This window comes from Apis cerana, linkage group LG3 (assembly GCF_029169275.1).
Source record: "Apis cerana isolate GH-2021 linkage group LG3, AcerK_1.0, whole genome shotgun sequence".
NCBI lineage: Eukaryota > Metazoa > Arthropoda > Insecta > Hymenoptera > Apidae > Apis > Apis cerana.
The window spans coordinates 7,417,295-7,440,087 of NC_083854.1; the positions used below are offsets into that span (position 1 = coordinate 7,417,295).

The 22,793-nt window shown below is 44.6% G+C and overlaps 1 protein-coding gene and 1 long non-coding RNA gene across 13 annotated transcripts in view; one reads left to right on the forward strand and one right to left on the reverse strand.

The window, feature by feature from the left end:
- Positions 1-22,793, reverse strand: part of LOC107998190 (protein gustavus) — a 215,902-nt gene that overhangs the window by 36,711 nt on the left and 156,398 nt on the right. The window contains exon 1 of one of the 12 annotated variants that reach the window (XM_017057325.3): positions 3,875-4,256. The exons of the other annotated variants lie outside the window; for them this stretch is intronic. Within the exon in view, the coding sequence (XP_016912814.1) occupies positions 3,875-4,095 (221 nt within the window). The 5' untranslated portion in view covers positions 4,096-4,256. Of the gene's footprint in view, positions 1-3,874; positions 4,257-22,793 lie in introns of those variants that run through there. 12 annotated transcript variants of the gene reach the window in all.
- Positions 4,265-9,160, forward strand: LOC114577578 (uncharacterized). The gene is made up of 2 exons (XR_003697755.2): positions 4,265-4,400; positions 4,700-9,160. It is a non-coding gene; the product is annotated as an uncharacterized LOC114577578 (long non-coding RNA).

Below are 22,793 nucleotides of genomic sequence, written 5' to 3' on the forward strand. Positions count from 1 at the left end.
TTTTTGGAGAAAAATAAAAAAATAAAATAAAAAGAAAAAAAATGCACTTGTTCCACCGACGAGGCATTCCTATGGTGCCTTTAGAAACGCCGGAATTAACGACGTCTCTCTTGACGAGGAGAGGAGAGGAGAGGAGAGGAGAGGAGAGAGGGCACCGTCGAAAAGGAAACGACTCCCTTTCGACTGGTGTTCCATTACCAAAGAACGGTACAGAGCCACACAACACGTGGTGTGGTAACGCACACGCCACTTCTGTGTGTCTGGGTTGGGTGTGTATTTCGAGACGAGGCTGGCTGCTTTCGAACCGTGGTCTTCGCGAAGCACGCACATGCATCGAGCAGCAGGAAAGAGCCAGTAACGGTACACCCTCTGCTACAGACACACAGACAGGGATAGGATAACATTTTCGGTGGGTCTGTTCCTCTATCGGGTAGGGAAACAGGTGAATTACGGCGAAATTGAAGTCGAATGGGGAAGGCGAGACTGGTTTGGCGAAATCGAAGGCTGTTCCGATCAATTTTCATGGAAAGGAAGGGAGGGATTTTCGAGTGTTGGAGAATTTGATAGATTTGACGATCACCTCTCGCGTAAGTGTGTGAACTGATATTACTGGGAGAGAATTAAACAATTTACATTTTATAAATAAATTATAAATTGTAAATTTGATTAATTCGTTCAAAATTGATGGTAAGTAAGAGAGAAATTTAATATTTATAGTTTATAATTTGACAATAATAATCTGATAAAATTTGTCAAGCTCGATGTTGTTTTAATTTATTGTGAAATGGTTTTTCAAGATTTTGATCGAATCTTTCTTGTCGTGAGACTTTTAATGTTAAATGTTCAAAAATAAAAATATAAAATGTATACTTGCGAAAGAATGAAACAAATTTCTTGTTTAGAATCCATTTTTATAAAAATCTACGACACCTATTAAAGTTATACAATAGGTTCGCGATTTAAACATTAATAGATCGATTCTATTCAGTATTCATCTAAATACTTATCTAGAAACAAAAATGCTCGAAAAGTAAAATCGCACGTGTTCCCTGTCGTTCGAACAGGTGCTAGCAGGTGCAACCCTCGAGAAAGATCGTAAAGGAAACGTGCCCTTAAAGAAGACAACGACCGCCAATCTATTTCACACGAAATTTTCAACAACGACCAGAAGCATCACACACAGAGATATTCGAGAAACAAAGAAGGTCCGACCTCTCTTCTGGCCCTCAGAATATCTCCTAACTATACCGAACAACTTGGAACAGAGTGGTCGTTTCTGCCAGTCGAAGCTTCTTCGAGGAAATGGATCTGTTGGCTGGCCGCGCTATGCCAGTCACGCCTGTACTTCGAACACCATTGTCCTGTCCGCCAGACTCGCCGAATATTACCGTTCTCGAGCGAGTATTATCATATTCAGGAAGTCCTCTGACTGAATACGAAGTGGCTCCTCGTTCGATATCGAGAGTTCTGCGAATTTTCCCCTCGAGGAGAGTGTGAGGATCGAATCACGATCAGTAACCGTCTTCGTCTGATTTTCATTACTTTCTTTTTTTCTTCCGTTTCTTTTCATTTAGTACAATAGTAATGTTTTTTCGAACTTTGATTTTATTCCGTGATTTTATACAAATTTCTGATTAGTAATCCTGTAAGAGAAATTTCAAGTTTTTTTTTTAAGTTAATTTTCCCAGCGAATCTATTCCCTTTTGAAAAACTTGCCCTTCTTGCAATCAACATGGCTGCGAGAAATTTATCGCGCGTACAATGGAACGAATCATCGATTTCTTTGTCAGAGCATCGCCCCAAAGAATCGCTGAAAATCTACCCTCCCAACGACAAAAGCCTTCGGTTTAGATCTCAGGATTTTCTCCTGTCGATATCGACGTCTCTAGCCCATAAATTTCCAGATGGATATAACTGAATCCGCACGAAATTTTGCTGACTCATCCTAACATGTTTATTAATCAAACGTGTTCGTTTTAATCTCGCATTTTCACGATAAACATCCTCTTTTCAGTTCTCTAGTTAATCTAGTTAACAAAATTCTCTTTCTGTGATATTTTATACAACTGCTGCCATCTATGTTTCAAAACATTCCTTTTTCTTTTTTAGTAGTACGATCGTAAATTTGAATATCAAATAAATTCTGAACAGAGAAAATAAATAAATCTACCTCAGGCAGAATAAAAATAATGCAATAAAAAAAAATTTTAAAGTTCATATAGAAACTTAACAATTATTACAATTTTATGATTCATACATTATGAATCAGTATTAGCATTATACATCTACTGTTGAAATCTACGATTGCATTATTTCTATATCATTCTATTAATCATATACTCTCCTACCATTCTAACCTCTTTTTCCTTATTATTAAACTTCTATATTACTTTCTTACATATTTTCAGTGCCGAATAACGTTTCAACCAGGTCTACCAACATAACGACCGAACTATCCACAGTGAGCACTCTAACATAGCACGAACGTAACAGCTTGTTAACATGCGAGGTCTCCTAAGCGTGTTATTCCATTGCCTAGTTCTCGGCATCGTCCACCGTATGCACATGATCCTGACGTTTATCGGACGCGTCGCGAACTTACTTACTGTTGCGTCGTTAAACAACGAGCAGCTGTTTCACGAGTAGGAGTCGCTTAACGGCTAATGTCCACGAGAATCCCGTCGGGAAAGTTCTTTTCTCCGGTTTAGTTATCCCAATGTCGACGATATAACGTTGGCGTTGTCGCAGGAGCGAAACCTCTTTTCATCGTCCTTCGACAGCGCGACATTGTCGGTATTGATCGAAGCGTTACGCAACGAACTTGCGGGAATTAAAAGGAATAATGAATGAGAGAAAGGAGAATCGAGTCGTGGCCACGATCGACGCGAGTAATCATTCGTATCGAATGTGTAGTGAATCGAATTACCTTCGATGAGACTAACCATACGATATGTACGTGTGAATTCACACTGTTAGGAAGTTAGAACGTTTTCCGATCATTAGGTTTTTAATGGAAATTCGCTGTATGTAGAGATACTGCGAAGAGATATTGAATTTTTTGTTATTTATTAGAACAATTGAATCCTAACCTCCAAATTAAAAATGCGCGTTAGCACGTCTTTAGTTAGAAGGATTTCAGTAATGAAGATTTCAGAAACGCTATTCTTGAAAAGCAAGAAATTCGTAATAACAACGGACTCGTAAAATTCAAATTGAGTCACGCTTCGAATGGACGATTACCGCGAACCGCGCTTCCGCAGAATCTTTCACGGTGTGATGAATTCGCGGTTGTTTCGATGGCTGAGCTCGATTCCCACGGGTAAACCGTGGCGTGTCATAACCGACGGACGTATAGGGCGGCCTTTTATTTTGCTTGCATATCGGCTTATCGAGTCGCTTGACTTATATATACAACGCGCCGAGACGGCTGGGCAAACAACACTGACCTCGAGACACGAGCACGGATGACGTCGCGCTTTGAATTTTTTCTCTTGAAACTGAGGCCAACAATTTGATACGAATACTTTTCGCACATTTTTTGATTCGATAAGAGCACAAAGGAACGAAATTCGAACAAAAGATTCACACAAACAGATCAATAACACTGCACGAATATCCGTTTTGTACTAGTCGACGACACTGATTCAGAAACGAATCAACTGAATGTCTTTTGACGTATAAAAAGCGTCCATTTACAGGTCCAAGTCTTCCTACACTACACTTCAGAGCGGAATAACAAGGGAACGAATCGAATCGAATCGAATCGAAACGAACCGAACGGTTTCGGGCTCCTTTTCGAGTAATCGAGGTGCGCAACGGAAAATATTACGATTGTTTGAACAGAAAGAGGGCTACAAAGTGACTTGGGACTTACGTTCGGCGAGCCTTGAGCGCCCAATCCATATCGCGCGAGACGTGCTCGGTGAGCTTCACGATGCCCCTCGTGTTTGCTTGTATAGTTTTTTTATCCCTGATGTAACCAAAATATTGCACACTCCGCGCACGCACAAAAGCACACAGCGTTTTTATCTTTCTTCTTGGTCGTGTTTCACCACTGGTCCGACCCGCTGCGCGACGAGCGGCTTGCGCGCGCATGTAACATATAACACACTAATTTCCTTGTTCGTATACGAAATAAAAGAATCGGGAACTGAAGGGAAGGGAAAAGAGAGAAAAAGGGAAGAAAGAGGCGAGGCGAACGAAAAACCACGCCGAATCGACGCACAAGGACAAACGAGTGCACCGATCTACGACACACACTTGGCGACGATCCAACGAAGACTGAGCCCGTGAACGTTCGACGACTGTGACGCGCATGGAGCGCCGCCCAGTGGTGGGGGGACAAGAAGGAGTGGGTACACTCTCGTAGCGACCGCTTCGAGCGCCCCGAGACCAATGATGTACGTATCGCACAGTGGCGTAGAACAGAAAATTCCTACTTTTACGTTTTATCGATAAAAAAATTAATCAACATATATATATATATATTATCCATTAAATATAAATAAATTTATTACAGAGTACTATATGCTGTTCGTCGTCCATATTTTAACTCGCTCGTACTATTTTATCAAGTTTAATCAACATTGTACTAACATTTCTCGCAACGCGAACATCATTCAATTTTTGAAACTTTATAACTTCACCGTATTTCGCTTTATCCCGGTAGATTACTTTCTCAAATCACACGCTTTAACAGGGCGACGCACATAATCCCGTGGATTTCGAGCCAAGCTTCAATATCGTCCTCGTCTCCCTACGCCAGTGCCTAAGCCTATCCAGTGCTGAAACGTTTACCCGGAGGGACTGTATAGCGGAGAAGGACAGAGAATACGCACTGACGGACAAAGAGGGAGACAGGGCGAGAGGATGAGGGAGAAAGAGAAGGCCAACAGTTGAAGGGATACGAAGGTACTCCCTTGTGCAGTGGGGTTTCGCGAACCGCTCCCTGAATCCAGGCGGACGTCGAATTAACCCCAGAAAAATGTGAACGTGCCCGTACACTCTATCGATGTGCGAGAAGCACATCGCGAAGTCACGATTCGTGCAATGGTTCTATCTCATAAAATTGCCTCGACGATTTTTCGACGCGTTCGTGCGCAAACCGTATATACAAACATTACAAAACAACCGTATATACCACGTGAATTTTTTTCTTTTTTTTTTTTTTTTCTTTTTCAGATAAACAGGAAAGAAAGATAGAAACAGGCTCTCGTATATTACGCGCGAATATTTTGCAAATTGCGTAAATCATGTGTGTATATAAGACCAGGCGACGCGGCAACGGTGTCGTATTTTATCATTGGAAAACGGTGTTGTTGGCAAGAGCGATTTTCGTAATGGTCGACAGGTTTTACCGAGAAATCGATAGCAGAGAGGAGATTCATTAAAGATACGCGCGTACGGAGGCTTTCACGCAGCATGAAGGATCGGTCCCTATAGCCTTCTCTCTGCTTGGATCTGATATTAGACGCACACACTGGGGTCTCTCTTGTATCCCTCCTTGTACCAGCTGTTCCGATGTTGAGTCAGCCTGACGACTAGTACCACGTTGCGCCATACGTAATGACTTCCCGAAATTCAACGAAACCATCTTCTCGTTAAGCAGTTCTTTTTTCATAACGATTCGGAATACGCGCTTGAGAATTGATCAAAAAAAAAAGAAGAAAAATCCTACTTTCAAAACGTACTTTCTTAACGACCGCCTCCTAGCGAAAGACCAATTTTTGTTCTTGCTGAGAAGCGAGTTCTCGCGTAAAAAAAGGTAATCGCATGCGAGTGGATCGAGATGCGAGCGCAAAAAGATGCGAGCAAATGTCCATTTCCTTTTCCAATTTGCGCAGGGAAAAAATTATTATTCCCTCTCTGTGGAAACACGACACGCGGCGAAATGTCGGTTTGCTCCAATCTTAAGGAAGTAACGATGTAATAATAATACGTCACAAAGTCGCGGCGAGAATTTCTCTCCCTTTCTCTGGTCAAAACGGAAGAGGTAGGGGAGGGGAGAGGCAGCCGACACTGTTACCGACCCGACGAAAGGGAGAAGAGAGTGGTGTGGCCGGCAGGATTTTTCACGGAATAAAAGTTCGCCACGCGGATTCCACGCGCTGGACGTTGCACACGCCGCTTAAAGGGACGCGAAGGAGGGAAGCACGCTCGGGGAGAGGTTCAAGGCCAAGTTGGTTGGCGAGAAGGGCTCTTTTTCGGTGGTACACCAGGTAAAAGGAAGTCGTACGCCCGGAGAACCAAACGGAATGACAAATGTCCCGACCGGTGGACGGTGAAGGGAAAGGTGAAAGGATCGTGGAGGACAGGGAGAGGAGGGTCTACATGTCTGCGTGGAACAGAAATTCAGGTGTGCCTCTGAAACCACGAGATTGATATCGAGGGATTTTATCTTCGTAGAAAGATCGTAGGTAGCCGTTGTACGCGCGCATCGGACGAACACGCATAAACGCGCCATCTCACCTCTTTTCCCCACCCCGTCCGAGGAATTTCTTTCGACCAGCTCCCTCCTTTTTATTCCACGCTTTTTCCTCTCTCCTCTTCATTTTTCCTGCCCATCGACGGGAGAAAAATTGCGCGTTGTCACCTCGATCGAACGATTTCTCGTTTCTTCGCGAGCTTAGGGGAGGGACATTCCGCCCGGACGGAATAACGAACCTGGAAAAATTTCGTGACACGGCCGAAAAACGAAGAAACCAGTCGACGACGACGACGATGGATGGAATAATAGATCGATGGTGAACGGATACATATATATCGGAACACGATAGCAGTGGTAATCCGAGAGAAAGAAAGAAAAAAAAAAATAGAAACGAAAAATGTTGGCAGTTCGGTGAACAACGGTAGCCGCCGATCATCCTCGCCGCCGACGATTAAATGGCGGCGCTCGTTCAAGGGCACCGAATGCGAGAGGAAACGATAAAAATCTCTCGGTGAAATTAAAATCGTAATACCGCGACGAGCACGGTTGCGAGAGATCGAAAAAAAAAAGAAAAGAAAAAAAAAGGAGAAAGAGAAGAAAAAGGGAAGACAAAAATGAAGAAGGAAAAAAGAAAAATAGAAAAAGTAGCCTGAGATTTTAATCCCTGGCCATTGAGACGGGCGGGATAATTACGGCGTAATATCGTGCAAAATAATAGCATCAAAAGCGCGGGGATAATTAAATTCCCCTCGAAACTCGAGTACCGCAACCGGGCGTTGTGCGCCACGACATTCGTTCGGAAAGCTTCGAGTGCGTTTCCACACGGTGCATCCCCTTTAAAACTTTTGTCCAGCCCACAACGCATATTCCTCCTCCCATCCCTCCACCCGTCCCGCGAATCGTGTATAAATTTTATGGAATAACCGAGCGAATTTTCGAGGTCAATGACGAATCCGTGTAAATGGCCTCCGACCTGTGTATTATTTACCACGAGATATCCGTTTCGTACCAGCGTAACGTGTGTTATTAAGCTTTATTCCTTGAAACGATTCCAATTGGATTTTAAGCTTTTCCATCGTACATAATTGCGCCTGCGTAAGCGAAATATTTCTCCACGATTCCCCGAAACTCGTGGCGTACGCATATACATATATCGTAAATTCGACCCTAATTCCGTGTGGAGGGGAAAAAGGTTGAGGGGAAAAAGATCCTTAGTAGGTAGAAACCGCGCGTAGATTCGACCAGATATTTAACTCGAATACCACGAGAGGCGACAAAGACCCGACAAAGAAAGGGAAGGCTGGCCGCTCGCCTCTCGCCAGAACATATCACCGAACCCGAGATCCGAAGTAGATTTGGATGTCGTGCTGGTATCTACCTGCCCACGAAGCTGTTCCGTCCGAATTCGAACGAGGTGGGAATAGGAAACAGCTTGTCCTACAACCGGCCGAAAATTCGATCCCGGTCGAATAATGACCGATGTTGACGGAAACTTTGACCCTTCCGTTTCCTTCGGACCATGCGCCGTCGAGGGATGAACGAGGCAAGGGAAAGTTTATTTTATTATAACGGTTGATCCCTGGAAGGGAAAGGGTTGTTACCAGAAATCCCCGCAATCCCAGGGGAAAGAAAGAATCGAAGGAATTCCGCGTGTCCGGGAACAAAGGGAACAATGCTCTGTTTTCAGGGAAAGAAGAAGAGGAGGAAGATGAGACGCATCGGGAAGGGTGTTGCGAGTTTTCAAAAATTTCCAGTAGAAAGAACTGGTTGGATCGTTCGTCAAGCTCGACGCCGATGCGATGAGAGCAGCGCGGGTGGGGGAGGGGAATGCGGCGGCGGAGGCCGGGGTCGGTGCCGCGGAATTTTGAAGCGAGCGTAGATTGCCGGAACGAGCGGCTCGCAAGAAGAAAAAGGCGGACGGAGGAGAAGAGGAAGAAGAGGAAGGTCATCCGTGGAACTTCGTTGCCAACTCGAGCGACACACCGCCGCATTGTATGCAGATCGCGCGCCTGTAATTACAAATAGGCGAGCCGATGCCGTTCTATCTTTCTACTCGGCGCGCGTGCAAGCCTTTGTTTCATCAACCCTCTTCGAAAAGGGAAAATTCGGGAAATTTTGGGAAGAAATATCGGGAATACGATAGTAGACAAAGATGTATGTAGGAAAATTCTCGCAAAATTTGAGACGAAATGCATTCCATACCTCATCGATACGCAAGGATGACGTCGAAACAAGAATTTAAATACTTTACCATCAATTTTTCCTCCTACCTTTTTCCATATCGCTTCTCTATATTCGTAAAACCTTACGTATCTAATATGATAATCGTTTCTTCTTATTTTTTTACTTGCAGATCACGCTTTATAATATTTGCACATTTCTCGAAATGGAAATCAATCGCAAGACGAATGGAGATAGGTATAACAATTACCGGTGCTTCGATCGGCTAATCTCCTGATAATACGGGGTAATCAAAGCCTCTTGTTATCCTCTCAAAGGATCAACCGCGGCGGTGTATCGCAAGGATTACCGGGGATAGGATCGATCGTTTACGAATTTCGAAAAGAACATCTCGTCCCGTCCATCGATCGTTCGAAACTTAACGACGCGCAAACCTGTTTAAAGTAGAATCGCTCTCCCAAATGTGGCGTCTCCTCCAATATAAAAGATTGGCCGCGATCGTATCCAACAACGATAAATTCGCGCTTCCTCTCAGCCCACCGCGATTTCCGTCAACTATTTCCAATTTCACCACGCCTGCATCTGCTCGTCCGTGATGGTAAACGATACTCGCATCCGCCCGCCCTCAGGAGAGCCTTTTTCTCTCCCTCTGGGAAAGTCCTTTCGTTCCCTTCGAAGGTAAAAAAAAAAAAAGAAAAAAAAAACTGAAGGGACGAGACGACGCACCGTTAGAAAGCAGAGACGTTCCACTCCACCTGCGTGAAACGTACTCGTTATATCTACGTGTGAGTTCCTCCGGAATCGGGGAGGGGAAACTAGATAAAACGGGGGGGACATCCGTGGGGGCAAGGTGTAAAATCGTTCGAATTTTTGTTGCGGAAACTGGCAGAGATTGGAATTATTTGGGTATAAGGATGAGGAGAGAATATCGTACGATCGAAATGGAAGATCCGAGAAACTTCATATCGTCGCTGTGCATATTCGTGATTCGGCACGAGAGATCTATCGAGATCTATCTACGCGCCACTGGTTGCGACGCATCGCGGTGGTTTTTAATCACTGGACGAGAGGAACGAGGGTTTCGGGCAGACGAAAGGCAGCATTCTCAACTTTAAAAAAAACGCTCGTCCACCGTCGAGAGAGGCTCAAATCTCCTTTCGTTTCTAAACTCGAAAACGCAGAGGCTCTCGTCTTCGCCGGGAGAGGAGTTCTCCTCTAGTGGAACTTTGTTTCCACGTCGGCGAGGAGAGGAAGGACACGCGAGTCGGGCGGAATGACGGGTCTTTGTGCTCGGTCGGTCGGGTCCAATCCTCCTCTCTCGTCGGGAGAGGCTATCTCTGGTCCAGGGAGGAAGCGTGGAACGAGAGAAGGCGAGCAGAACGCCGCCGGGAGAAAGAGGGAGAAGGGGAGGTTGTGGTGCACGGGGGATGGAAAGAGATGGAAAGAGTTGGAGTGGCTCTCGGATGCGAAGTGAATGTCAGCTCGAAGGTCGGCTTTTGTCAGGCCCGGTATACGGGAAGAGGAAGAGGAGGGGAGGAAGGTAGAGAGAAGCAAAGCGAGAAGAAACACGTCTCTCTCTTTCCTCGCCTCGCGACGACGACGACGACGACGACGACGACGACTACGACGATCTCGATGCCAGCCACCTAGATCCATTTATACGTGGCGCGCATTGGCCGGGTCTGGCCACGATAGATAGTGCACTGACGGGACAATGACCACGGGCGCGAGGTGTGGTTGATGCGTGCGGGCAACCGCGTCGCCTCGACCTGACGCCAGAACGAGAAACGCCACTTCGAAGGCTGCTGCCCCGCACAAATCACCCACAAGTTATGCGCTCTTCGGGAACCTTGCATACCGAAACCTTGCTCCGTGGCACACACCGACCCCATGCGTTTATTACAACACCGCGCTATTACCTTCCTTCTTTCAATCCCCTTTCAATCCTTCTTTCGATCGCGCAATTTTTAACCATTACTACTCTTGCCGCCAAAGAAAAGAGTACATAGAGTAGATCGACAAGAGTATTCAAAGATCGATTCAAAATTTTTGAGGAAAGAAAATTAAAATCCTCTCGAAAATACTCTACCATTATTTTTTTCCAATCTGCTAGATCACCTCGCATCCCCTCCCTCCCACTAATGTTCCACCTTTCGATTCGCGTAAAGAGAAAAGAAAAAAAAAAAAAGAAAAAAAACGGAGCGAGGTTCATTTACGAACGATAGAATCGTAAGCCACGTTGATAAATAGCTCGCGGACGAGACAATGGCTGCGGCAGGAGCACGAGCTGCGGTCGACGCCGATGTTGTCTGCGGACAGAGACGCCGCGATGGATGCACCGGCTAGTCCGACGAGGATCCACACTTCGATGCATCGAGAGAGCCGACGGGAGGGAGACGAAGGAAGATAGAGAGAGAGAGAGAGAGAGAGGATTAGCGCGTCCAAGTTGGCGCAACAGAGAGAAATGGGAGGCTTGGGGGAGGAGGGGGCGAAGGGGAGGAGAAGGCCGACATTGACCATAGCGAGAGAGCGCAGCAGCACGAGACGAGAGTGCATCCAGGGGCCGTGCACACGTGCGGAAGGGGTAAACGCGCTGGTGCAACGCGCCTGTGTGCGTGTGCCACGCACACCGGCGAAAATCTTGGTCCGAGGCTGCGTCGACGTATTAATTATTGCCGTGTCGCGTGTACCGAGGAGAGAGCTTGCACGCTTCTCTCCTCGTGCGTGCACCGAGCTATTCCGGGATCCGAATATACGATCGGGCCAAAGCATTCGCGTGGGGATCCGGGATGGAAACACGGCCCGAAACAGTTTGACGAGTCTGATTTAACCGAGAACCGAGTCTGAATTCCCACATTTCCTCTCGTCTCTTATTTTCCGAGATTCTGGTGTTTATTGCAAGATTGGATTTTTTTTTTTTCATTATTAAAAGACGCACGCCATGTTAATTTATACGATCCACTTTAAGACTTTTCCATTCAAAAATATTCCGGAATAAATGGAAGATATTTTTCGGCGGAAGAATTGGGTCAAGTTAAATCGTCCAAACCGGACGACTTCGAATACAAAATTACTTGCTCGGGTACAACCCGATATTCGAAATAAAATTCTACTACCACCGTGGAATAAATTTCATCTTCCCCGGTATCGTTATCCCGGCGGACTGGTCCCCCCTCGGTTTTTCTGCGAGGCAACAACAAACTTCGTAGATGCTACCGACTGGAAAAGAACGCGGGGAAGGAGGGACAGGAAGGAGGGGATGGCTTCCCTGTATCGATCCTCCGATTCCTTCGCCAACAAAAAGGGCGAGAAGAAAAGTGGAACAAAAGTGGCAGCCTCGAAAAACGGTGGCCTTTTTCCCGAAAAAGTATCATCCTTCTTTTCGGGCGGGCGTCGATTCCATGCGGGGACTGCGATCGAAAAATCTCGAGGAGGTGAACGATGCAACACGGACGAATATACCGTGTAAAGGGGGAAGAAAAAAGAAGAAAGAAAGGAAGAAAGGAAGAAAGGAAGGAGAGGGTATTAAAAAAAAAAAGAAAGGACGAAAAGGACGAGCAGTGCTCACCATGAAACGCTTTCCGTGGTGTTTCACCGAAGGCGACGGAGCCTCTAATTTTAATAATTGGATATAACCTTCCTCTCCTCGTGCCAGGGGCGTATCTTTTGCTGTGGAGCCAGACGTGTATATAGCGTATACACGTACACTCGCACCTGCCCTTTACCTTTCTTCCTCCCTTTCAGTTCCACTCGTCTAGGTAGATGTTATACCTGCTCGCCGCAAGTACAGTCCTCCAGTAAAGTTTCTGCCTGGGATCTTCCGCCCAGGTTACCCTGAGAACTGGTGTTTACAATAATTTCCCTCCAACCTTCCCTCGTAACCCGTTCTCCGACGAACACGCGGCCCGTGCACCACACCACGCGCATATCATACCATATCTCGTGCGTCATTATTCGCTCTTCTCCTATCATCCAACGAATTACGTCTATCCAAATCTATCCATCTGATGATGAAAACGATGAAAATATTCGAGAAGAAAATCAAACTTGCCTGTCGCCTCATTAGAAATTTAATTTGCGTATCCATCGTTTATCGAGATTTATCTTTGTACAGGACGGAGTTAAATCGAGGATTGGGAGGAAAAGAGCTCGCGAGATCCCTCTCTGCCATCATCGGTCACCAAGGTCAACTTCAACGAGTTCTTCTCTCCGTTTTTATTGAAATCGTCCCGCGAATAAACGTTCCACGACGCGATGACAAGCGAGGGAAAAGAAAAGAAAAGAAAAAAAGCAAGAAGTAACGAGAGGAAGAGATAAAGAGAGAGAAAGAGAGTCGTGACAACTCGCACGACATGGCCGTTCATCGAGGCAAGGCGTCGCGTGTCTAGGGGCAATTCGATCATTTCTCGTCTGATGGACGTTAATTTTTGCACGTTTCCTCTCGCGATACGCGGCGATAACGTATCCTCCGTATTTCCTTTCCTTTTGCGAACGGAACGGAGAGGAGGCGAGGCCGCTTCTTCTTCCTCGGCTTGGATCGATCCACCACCATGCAGGTACGGAGAAAAGGTCGTGTCTTTTTCAGGTAAGAGGTCGTTACCTATTGAGACAGCTTCAACGACCATCGACTTCCGTTTGAGGATTCACATGGCGCGCCCCGCTTTGTGTTGATCTCTTCATAAAGAACGTAAGAGAGGATGGAGTAAGAAGAGAGAAAAGAAGGGGGGAGGGGGGGAAGAAGAAAGAAAAAAGAATATGGGCGCATTGACGGTCACGAGGGAAACCTTTCTAATTGTCGTCGTTGCTTTTCAACGCACGCGATATTACACGAGTCGCGTGTCCTTTTCCCTTATACACGTAGAGGGAAAACCGAGAAAGAGAGAGAGTTGTTCTCCTCGTTCAATTACAAACAGGAGGAACAAGGCTAGTGATTTCTAGGTTGATTCCAAGTTCTGCAGTAGGTTGTTGGATCAAAATCGAGAAACTTCATTACTGACGGTTCGAGAGTTGCCGGATTGCAACTGGAGATCGAGGTTGCAACACTTCCAGTTAAACTCCGTAACATCTTCCCTCGTAGGTTTGCGCCGCTTTGGGAAGCTCGAGGATGGCTGCTCTCGCCCTCTTTAACTGTCTCCCTTTGATTTGCCTTCGATTCCTTAGGGATAATGGAGGGGATGGGAAGTTTTGGACAGCTGATTCTTCGACGAAGAATGGTGACACTTGAATCTCTCAGCTGATGGAAGGACGAAAACCGCTTGTTAAACCGCAACTTTTGTCGTTTGAACTGAAAGTAATATTATGAAGTATTTTTCTACGTCGTCCAAAATTAATATTTTACGTATTTCACATGTAATAAGAGATATACATATGCAATTTTATGCATTGAATCATGTCTCATTTCTTTTGTCATTCTTGTTCGCTTGTGCAAATTATACTTCGCTCTTTGTTTCTCGTGATCGTCCAACAGCACCAGAGAATGTGATTTTTTGAATAAGTCGCTTAATTTTATCAAGTAAAGAGATTCGAGTTGATACGACTTGGACAATTCGGAGTTTTCGTATTTTTCGACGTGTCGATTAAAAATTTCTCTTGTCTTTTTTAATACGAAATGAGCACACTCTCTGTAGTACTCTCAGAAGAGTATTTTCTACTTCTTAAAAAGTTGGCAAGTCTTTCTCTTAATCTTTTTCACTTTAATTGCGTTTTTATTTTCTTGGAATCTTTCATCAATTTTACTATTAAAATATTTTATAGATAATTGCAATTGAATCTTGAAAAAGAATCTCCGATTTTTTAATGTTTTTCAGAAAAACTTATCACTAGACAAGATAAAATTTTTATGAACACGTTTTCAAACAGAGATTTCTTTTGCTCTTCAAACTTCATAATATATTTTTTCATTTCGTTTAATGGTATTTTATGTATCTTACGTACGATTTATACATTTTTTACATGTATTTAAATATATGTGTATAAATACACGAACATTTATCTCAGATAATTTTACTATGATAAAATCCTATGCTGCTTTAGAAAGTAGCACGATTAAATATTCGAAAACAAATTCAGAAAAAAGAAGAGAGAGAGAGAGAGAGAGAGAGAGAACCCGATAATTTTAATTACCGTGTAATTAGTAAAAATGTAAAACTCCTCGGATAACTTGATTAAATATGGAAGAAGAAGTTCAGAAAGGTCAAAAGAGAGAATCTAGAGAATTTAAAGGTGTCGTTTCTCGAGGAGAAGGCATCGTACGATAAAGAAACAAAGCGAGTTAACGTCGTCCTCTCTAAGCAACGGATACTCTCATCCATTATTCTAATTGGAACGTCTGCCCGTGTTGAAAGAGAAGAAACGGGATGATCGAGAGAGAAAGAGAGAGGAGAGAGAAAGAGAAAAAAGCACCAACGTAATTCTCGTGGACGTTATCCACGCCTACGATATCTCGGAACAAAGATGACGAAGGAGAGGAGTTCGAGCTGAAAAGAAACGGTCGTGTCACCGTGTTAACGGTGAACGCGCGAGAATGACGAGTCTCTGTTGCGCGTTGAAAAAGTGAAATCTTCTCTAATCTGCTAGTTGCACTCCAACTCGTTGCAAGATGCAATTACGATTATTACCCTGACGTCGCAACCCTGATGAAGTTTTCTGTTAAGTTTCGCGATTACAGAATTTACGCGTCTTGCTTCTTCATTCCGGACAGTTAGTTCGGTTAGTGAGCGGAGAAAAAAGATTTTTCGAGATATAAACGATTATTATCGATCTTCGAATTTCTATTTAATTTTCTCCTATTGTTAATAATCGATATTTATCAATGTTTGAAACTATCTTCTAATAATAACTAGATAATTTTTCGATCCTTTCCTGTTGTTTTGAGCTACAATTATAAAAATTGTAGATTTTTCCTTAAAGTAAAAGGAAAAAAGAGCGTAAATCATCGAGAAAAAGTTTCCATCGACGAGAACGATAAGAGAAGGTCGAAAGAGATAAAATACTGTTTTTCGAATTTTCACGGATAACCCGAACAACGATTCTAGGTCGAAAGTTTTTTTAACAGAAACTTAAAAAAAAAAAGAAAAAAAGAAAAAAACGGCGGCATCAAAGAAGAGATACGAGAAGTCGAGGATGGATCTGTGACGTTCTCATTCTAGAAAACGTGTCGGAGATAGAGGAGCGTTTTTCGGGATGACTCTTGTCGTCGACAGGAAGCGCAGCTGGTCCTCCAGGAGGGATTGGCCAGCTGTTGATGGAAGGTTTAGGTATGTCGGGCGTCGATCCACGGCCGTGAGAAAAGGACGGGCCGGGCGCTCGAGTGACTTGGTTCGAGCGAAGCCGAGGCCGACGAGGAAGACCTTCAGGGACGTTGGAACAGGCTCCTTCCTTTCATCGGGAGAGACGGCCACCATTCCCAAGTGCAGGCTTTCGATACGATTCCTCCGTCCTCGCTCGAACTTTCAAAAAATTCCGCGTGCCTCCCCCCTCCCCGACCTATTCCACGTATTCTTTTCGTCGAAATTAATAACGAATCGAGAAAGAGACAAGTTTTTCTTCTTTTCCTTCTTTCTCCCCTTCCTTCCAGTTTCCCGCTACTTCCCTCTAACGAAGAAAAAGCGAAATAATTTGTTTTCCAGCGATTATCGATCGAGGGATAAAAGGGAAAAATAGACAGTAGCTCGTAACGTTTGGTGGTCTGGCACAAAGGAGAATCGAATTTCATCGATGATTCAATTGGACGGTACAATTGGCGCATTTACGAAGCGATGAAACGAATTATATCTGGGAGAGCCGGTGCCCGGTTCAGAAGATCCCAATCAACTGGCTCGAACGGGCAACATCCGGTGCACGCGCGACCTAGCAACAACCGTACAACACTGGGGCACGGGGCGAGAAGCGAACGAGCGAGCGAGCGAGCAAGCGAGCAGAATTTGAAAGAAACACGTTTCATTGAGCGACCAGCCTGAATAATTCCCATTCACGGTGGCTTCGGTTCCCCCGGTCTGTGCAGTTTCTATTTCGCCCGGCCGCGATTCTACCCGACTTCTTTCATCCGCTCCTCTTTGTCCATCGCCTATCCATAGAATCCGCGTGTCTCTCTCTTTCTCTCTCCTCTCCGCGCGCAAAACAACCGTCGTCGTATGAAAGAAACCTGCCCCCAGGAGGAGGAGGAGGAGGAGGAGGAATCTTTCGTTCTATCGTCTACGAACACGTCATAGAACGATAATTCTTCGAATTCTCTCAACTCTGTGTATATATATATATATTCGTTTGTTAATTTTTTCTAAAGGAGCATCCATTTATATAAGAATTATTTCTTTTCCATTCAATTTTTATTCCCCGCTAATTTGTATTTAATCTTGATTTCAACGTACATTGATTTCAATTAAAATATTTCGAACACGTTGAAACTTTGGAAAGATATGTAAGAACGTGCAGATTACTGGATTCTTAGAGATATCTCTCCGCTGCCAGAAGATTCTGTCCGATTCAACGGAACGAATGTATATATAGACGGGGAAAGCTCCTTTCACAACAGGCCAATGGGTTAATAAATATTCGTGCCGAATAATTCGTAGACTCGATTTCGATTAACGCGCATTCACAGGCAATTAGACGGGTGGCAATCCGTAATTTTGCGGACAGTTTCGTGGTTTTCCATTTATTAAGTATTCCAGTCGAGTACGTAATGGCAATACGTACAAGACGGTGGCGGTGTTCCCTTGTTCCCGCGATTACCGCACACCTGTCGCCGATTGCGCCTATCTGCGCGGAGAGGTTTACTTATGTAAATGCGCAGCGGGCACCCGTGAGACGAATGTGCGTTAGAACCGAGCTATCTGTCGTTCTCCTATCGTTCGCGCCTTCTTTAATATATAATCGCGACCTTGTTTCGCAATATTCAAACGGCAAACTGCCCATTTCATGTATAGTAGTGAAAAAGAAAAAAGAAAATAAATAAATACACATGACGGAGAAAAGATCATCCTTTTGATCTCAACATTAATCTTAATAAATAAATGAACCGAACAGATCGATCCTATCTTTCCAGAAAAATATTTCCGAACAATTAATGCTTCTTCGAATACCAATTAAATTAATATCGATGAGTTTCGGTTCAATTTAACGTGTCGTTTACGTTTCGCAATTACAAATAAAATTTTCCAAATTGATCTGGCACGTATTTGAAAATAAAAGACGCAAATCTCCACCATCCTCCTCGAGATTATTAAGAGAAACACGGGAGATCGAAAAGATTAATTATCCCCTACTTATCTCGTTCGAACGTTCCTGACAGCGGTTGACACGGGATCGAGCTACCGTTGCGATCGTCGCACACCTGTCGCCGATTACGACGTTCACCGCAGTTTGTTTATGTAAACGTTAGACTTAGAGAGAGAGAAAGGAGCAATGGACGAAGAGAGGGGGGAAGGGTGAGAAAATCCACGATAATTCCCTCTTTCCTTACGCGAATATATATATATATCTATATATCTATGCCCACCGCGATTTGTTCGCCGATCAAACGATTACAAGTAGCCGCTTAACCGTCCCGTAAATCTGTCGATGTCGAGGCGTTAAACGCTTCGATCTCGACCTTAATACCAACCTATCGCCACCACGGAACGATATCGACGGGAACGACGCTCGAGGAGGCGAGGAACGATGTTTACCTCGGCTCGTTCGTTGAGCAACTACCACTTGGATGCGTACGTTCCAACCGCGTGAAAATTGTAGGAACTGGAAACTAGGAGTGCGAACAACGAGGAGGGATGTTTACGGATGTTTGAAATGCTCCGACGACGGTATTATGGTATATTTTTCTCTATTTCCAGATTTCTTTGCAACGTAAGAATCTTTGGAAAGATACGTCGAATCGAAACAATTAATCAACGAACAATCCGATAATTTACTTTTGAATACGTATAAAACGATCCCATGTTTGGCCACGAGGTAACGTTTCCCTCTACAACGAGTTCCTCCGAAAATGGAACAAACAGAGAGAGGAAAACACCACGCAGGATGCCTCAATGGAGTTGGCAAGGAAACTCGAGCAAACATGTTTTCCAAAAAAAAAAAAGAAAAAAGAGAAAGAACAGAAAATTTAGTAAAGAAAGTGAAAGAAGGTAGGGAGAGGACACAGTGGGTTACCGTGACGATAAATGGCGTCAGAAAGCGCGAGAGAATCTATAAGAAGACCGGTTCGAAATCGTGATGCTCCATTGTTGCGCCCACGGGCAGGCCCTTTTCAGGTTGTTGCCGCGGCAACAGTAGGTTACGAGCGTAGGAGATGATCGGGAACATCTGTCCGGCCGAGGATGAGGTGGAATCAGGAGGGGGCCCGACGTGACCCAGGGGGAGAGACGTGACGCACCCACGCTTTCATTTTGGACCGCGTCACAGACACCGCAGCGCGTCATCATACCTGTGCCGCAGCTGCACCGTGATTTCGATGGACTTTTTTTTTTTTTTTCAAATCCTCGCTGCACCTTGTCCACACACGTGGACCCATATCTTCCTCGATACATTGTCGTTTTATACATGTCATATATGGGGGGAGGGATATATATATATATGAACGTTGGGATGGGAAAACCGTTTTGGGATCGAAACGTTGAATTATCAAAAGTTTCTCAGACTTTTCGAGAATGGATCTCAGATCCCTATATGAGATCCCTAAAATTGCATTTCTAAGGGAAGGGAGAATTTTCACTTCTGGAGGGAGGATGGTTGTTTCTCGACGATGCTATTTCGATTCGGTTTCCTTACTTTTGAAAATATTTTAAAAGTAGAACGTAGTGGCAACCATTTCTTTCTTTTCTTTAAATATCTCGAAAGCTGGTTATACGTATTTAAAAAATCATTAAAATCGTGAGCGTTCATTTTATTCAAATATTGAAACGCATAAAATACACGTATGATGTATATTAAAGATATATTTCAAAAACGATCATCCATTTTTTGAGAAATAACGCTTCTTAAAAAAGAAAAAAGAAAAAATGGAGTCGATTCACCTTTCTCACGCGTCTCGAGCATCAATTATAAGACGAAGAGAAAACGAGCGAGGCGAGAAACCGAGCTGGCATCGAGAGCCAGAATCTGTGGAAAACGGGACGCTCACCTTTAAAGTTCCTTCTTCGAGAGAAAAGTTCATCGAACCTGTGGGTCGGGCAGACGCGTTAAAGACTAGCTTACGCGGGTGCAGCGACATCAGCGACGCTTTTGCACGTTCGAGGGTTCCGAGGTGAAAAAGCGCGTTAAGCGAAAGGGTCGGCCAAGTGTTATTGAAAAAAACACGGCGGACTTTAACAAAGAGTTTCGTTCAGAGTCGGTGTCGAGGGTTGGTGTGGAGAGAGGAAAAATATAAAAAAAAAAAAAAACGCTCCTTACGGCCACAGGAGACGAACGAGTGTAGAAAACGAGAGGAAAGAAAAGAAAAGAATTAAAAGAAAAGAAAAAGAAAAAAAAAAAAAGAAGGAGAAATTGGAAAATTTTCACCCTTCTTTCATCTCATGCGGTTGTTCGGTAAACGAACGACCATCGCGACAACGACGAGGAGGTTAAATGCACTTGGGCAATTATCGCGACGCCAAGTGCACGGTTACGAAGGATTAATAGATTAATTGGCTCGTTTGCTAATAACGCTTGTTCTTTCCTGGCCTTTGCCGACCCCCTCGACAACGCACGATCTTGATTAATTCGCTAGCTCAACCGTGTAGAATAGATTTGACTCCTCGTTAACTACTCGTTATTGAACCGTAGATTCTTTCTTTCTTTTCGGTATCGACGCACAAGTTGCAAAAGACGCGACAACAACGTTCAACGAATGAAACACAGATAAATAACTTTCGTCCCCTTTAAACCCGGTTCGTTTAACAATTGATTATCAATTATTGAAAATCGAGGACGATCGAGAAATGGAAAAAGGAAATATAAACGACAATTATTTTTAACAACTTTTTCCCAACGCTTCTCGCCTTTTTATCCTGCACTATAATAAACGGGAGCGCGGTTATAAACATTTCCCTTCGCATCGAAAGAAGATATCACCGTAGATTAATTCCCATCCACCCACGCGAGCGCGAGCGTTAGTCGCTTAATCAACCTCTCCTCCTCCTCCTCCCCAGATAATATCTCGCGACCGTAGGTCAGTTTTCTCGATGGGTCATCGAGAGGAGGGGCGCCTCTCTAGGTGGAAAGCGCGCGGAGGGGACGAGGAGGCGAGACGGAGCTAGAGAGAGAGAGAGGTTTGTCCCGCAACCGCAAGCGTCCCCATGGCCGGGCAGCGATTCGCTCGCTGAACCGCGCACGAAAGCGATTTCTCTGGAAACCGCAAGCGTGCAGGAGGGAGCGCTGTGACCGGGGAAGCGTGAGCGAGCGGGCGCTCGATCGTTTCGAAGTTTCGCCTGGAAAGGACTGAAAGCGCGCACACGAGGAGGAGAAGGAAGAGGAGAAGGAGGAGGAGAGATCGACGTCCGTTCAACGTCCGTTTCGCGCGTGCAACACTGCTCTCCGCGCCTTAACATGGGTCGACACCACGGGTCGTAAATCATCGCGCGGGTGAGAACGTCCCGGGTTTCAAATGATCGTTTAATCACGTGTCAATTAATAGCGCGACCCCTTTACGCGCGTGTGCTCAAAAAAGGAACGACTTTTGCTGGCCGTTCCGCGGGCCGGTTGAAAGTCACGGTCGTAAGAGGATTCTTCTTCCTCTTTTCAGAGACGTGACGGTTGGATGAATGGTCGTGGCGAGGAGAATCGTGGCTTCGAATTTGTAGTAGTAGAGGAGGAGGAGGAATTGGACTCGTCGCGAAAGGGGACGCGTGTTGTGCCTCTTTCCCTGTGACAACGTGCGAAACGAAAGGGAATCGTCAAAAACTGAAACCAAGAATCTTTTTCTTATTCGGTTTAAAAACTCTACAAGAAGAAGAAAAGAAGTAAGGCGACTATAATCGATCGAAAGTTCAAACATTAGATGTAAAAACGATTAATCAATTTGTACAAAGATCCAAATACGCTTTCGAAATTTCAAAAAGAAATTCATCTATCGAGTGGTGGCAAACTCCCAACGCAATCTCGCCCAACATCGACGCGACGATTTTCACTGAAAGAAAGAGAACGCATTTCCGGCCGAACAACGGGGAGAATGTCGGCCGGCCGCCAGTTTCGCAAGCTGCTCGCGAGCGGAGATAAGCCGAGTCGCGTGCCAATCGCTTCCGCGTTTTGTATCGCTATTAAGCAGCCATTCTTAAAAGGAGAAACTCGCCGCATTGTTTACGCGAAGTTTCAGAATCTTAATCCACTTTTTTTCTTTTTCTTTTCATTCTTCTCATCGATTATTTACAAGATAAAATGTTCTTTTGGAAGATCAACAATTGAAAGCTGAGTGAGTGATGAGAATGGGGTGTAATTGTTAATAGTTTGATTTAATTAAAGCTACGAGTATTACGGAACATCGAGCGCGAAAGGGTGAAGCGCAAGCTGTCGGCCTCCGACCATCTCGCCTCATAATTCCTTCTGCTTTTGACGCGAGGCTGAATTTAGTTGTCTCGCGACACGCCTCGGCCATCTACGCGCCCCATTCGCAACCCGACTAACGATTTATTTCTGTCTTCATCGCGAGAGAGATTGGCCAGGAACGCGACCTGTCGCGGAATTCGCGTGTCTTCCAAGATGCTCTTCTGTCTTCATAAAATATGGAAACGGTAGAATCTTCCGGAAAAATAAATGAAATTCGACGGGAATAAATTTCCTTTCCGAAAAGATGTTGAACTGATGATCTGATTAATGATCTCAGACATGGATCGATGGAATGGATTCGATGAGAATAGAAAATTAAAAAAAAAAAAGCCTATATTTATGCATTTGAGAGTAAAATTTTCCAGAATTAATTTTTCTACAAACGGATTCTACTACGATCGGGAATAACTACCATACGCGGCAACTCTCAAGAGTTTAACGCTTTAAATGGCGTCAATATCGAAACTTCACGACCTCGAGATTCTTTCGCTTATTCGTTATATTTCTGTCATGCCTTTTTCCAACATTACTTTTCTTTTCCGTTGTAGGATCGATGGCTGAAAGTCGGCAATAGTTTATCGGTGTCGATCGGGAACGGTATTATACGTGATAGACGGTGGTGGCCGCGTGAAAAATGTCACGCGAACAGCTTTCACTCGCCGTCCGCGAGGCG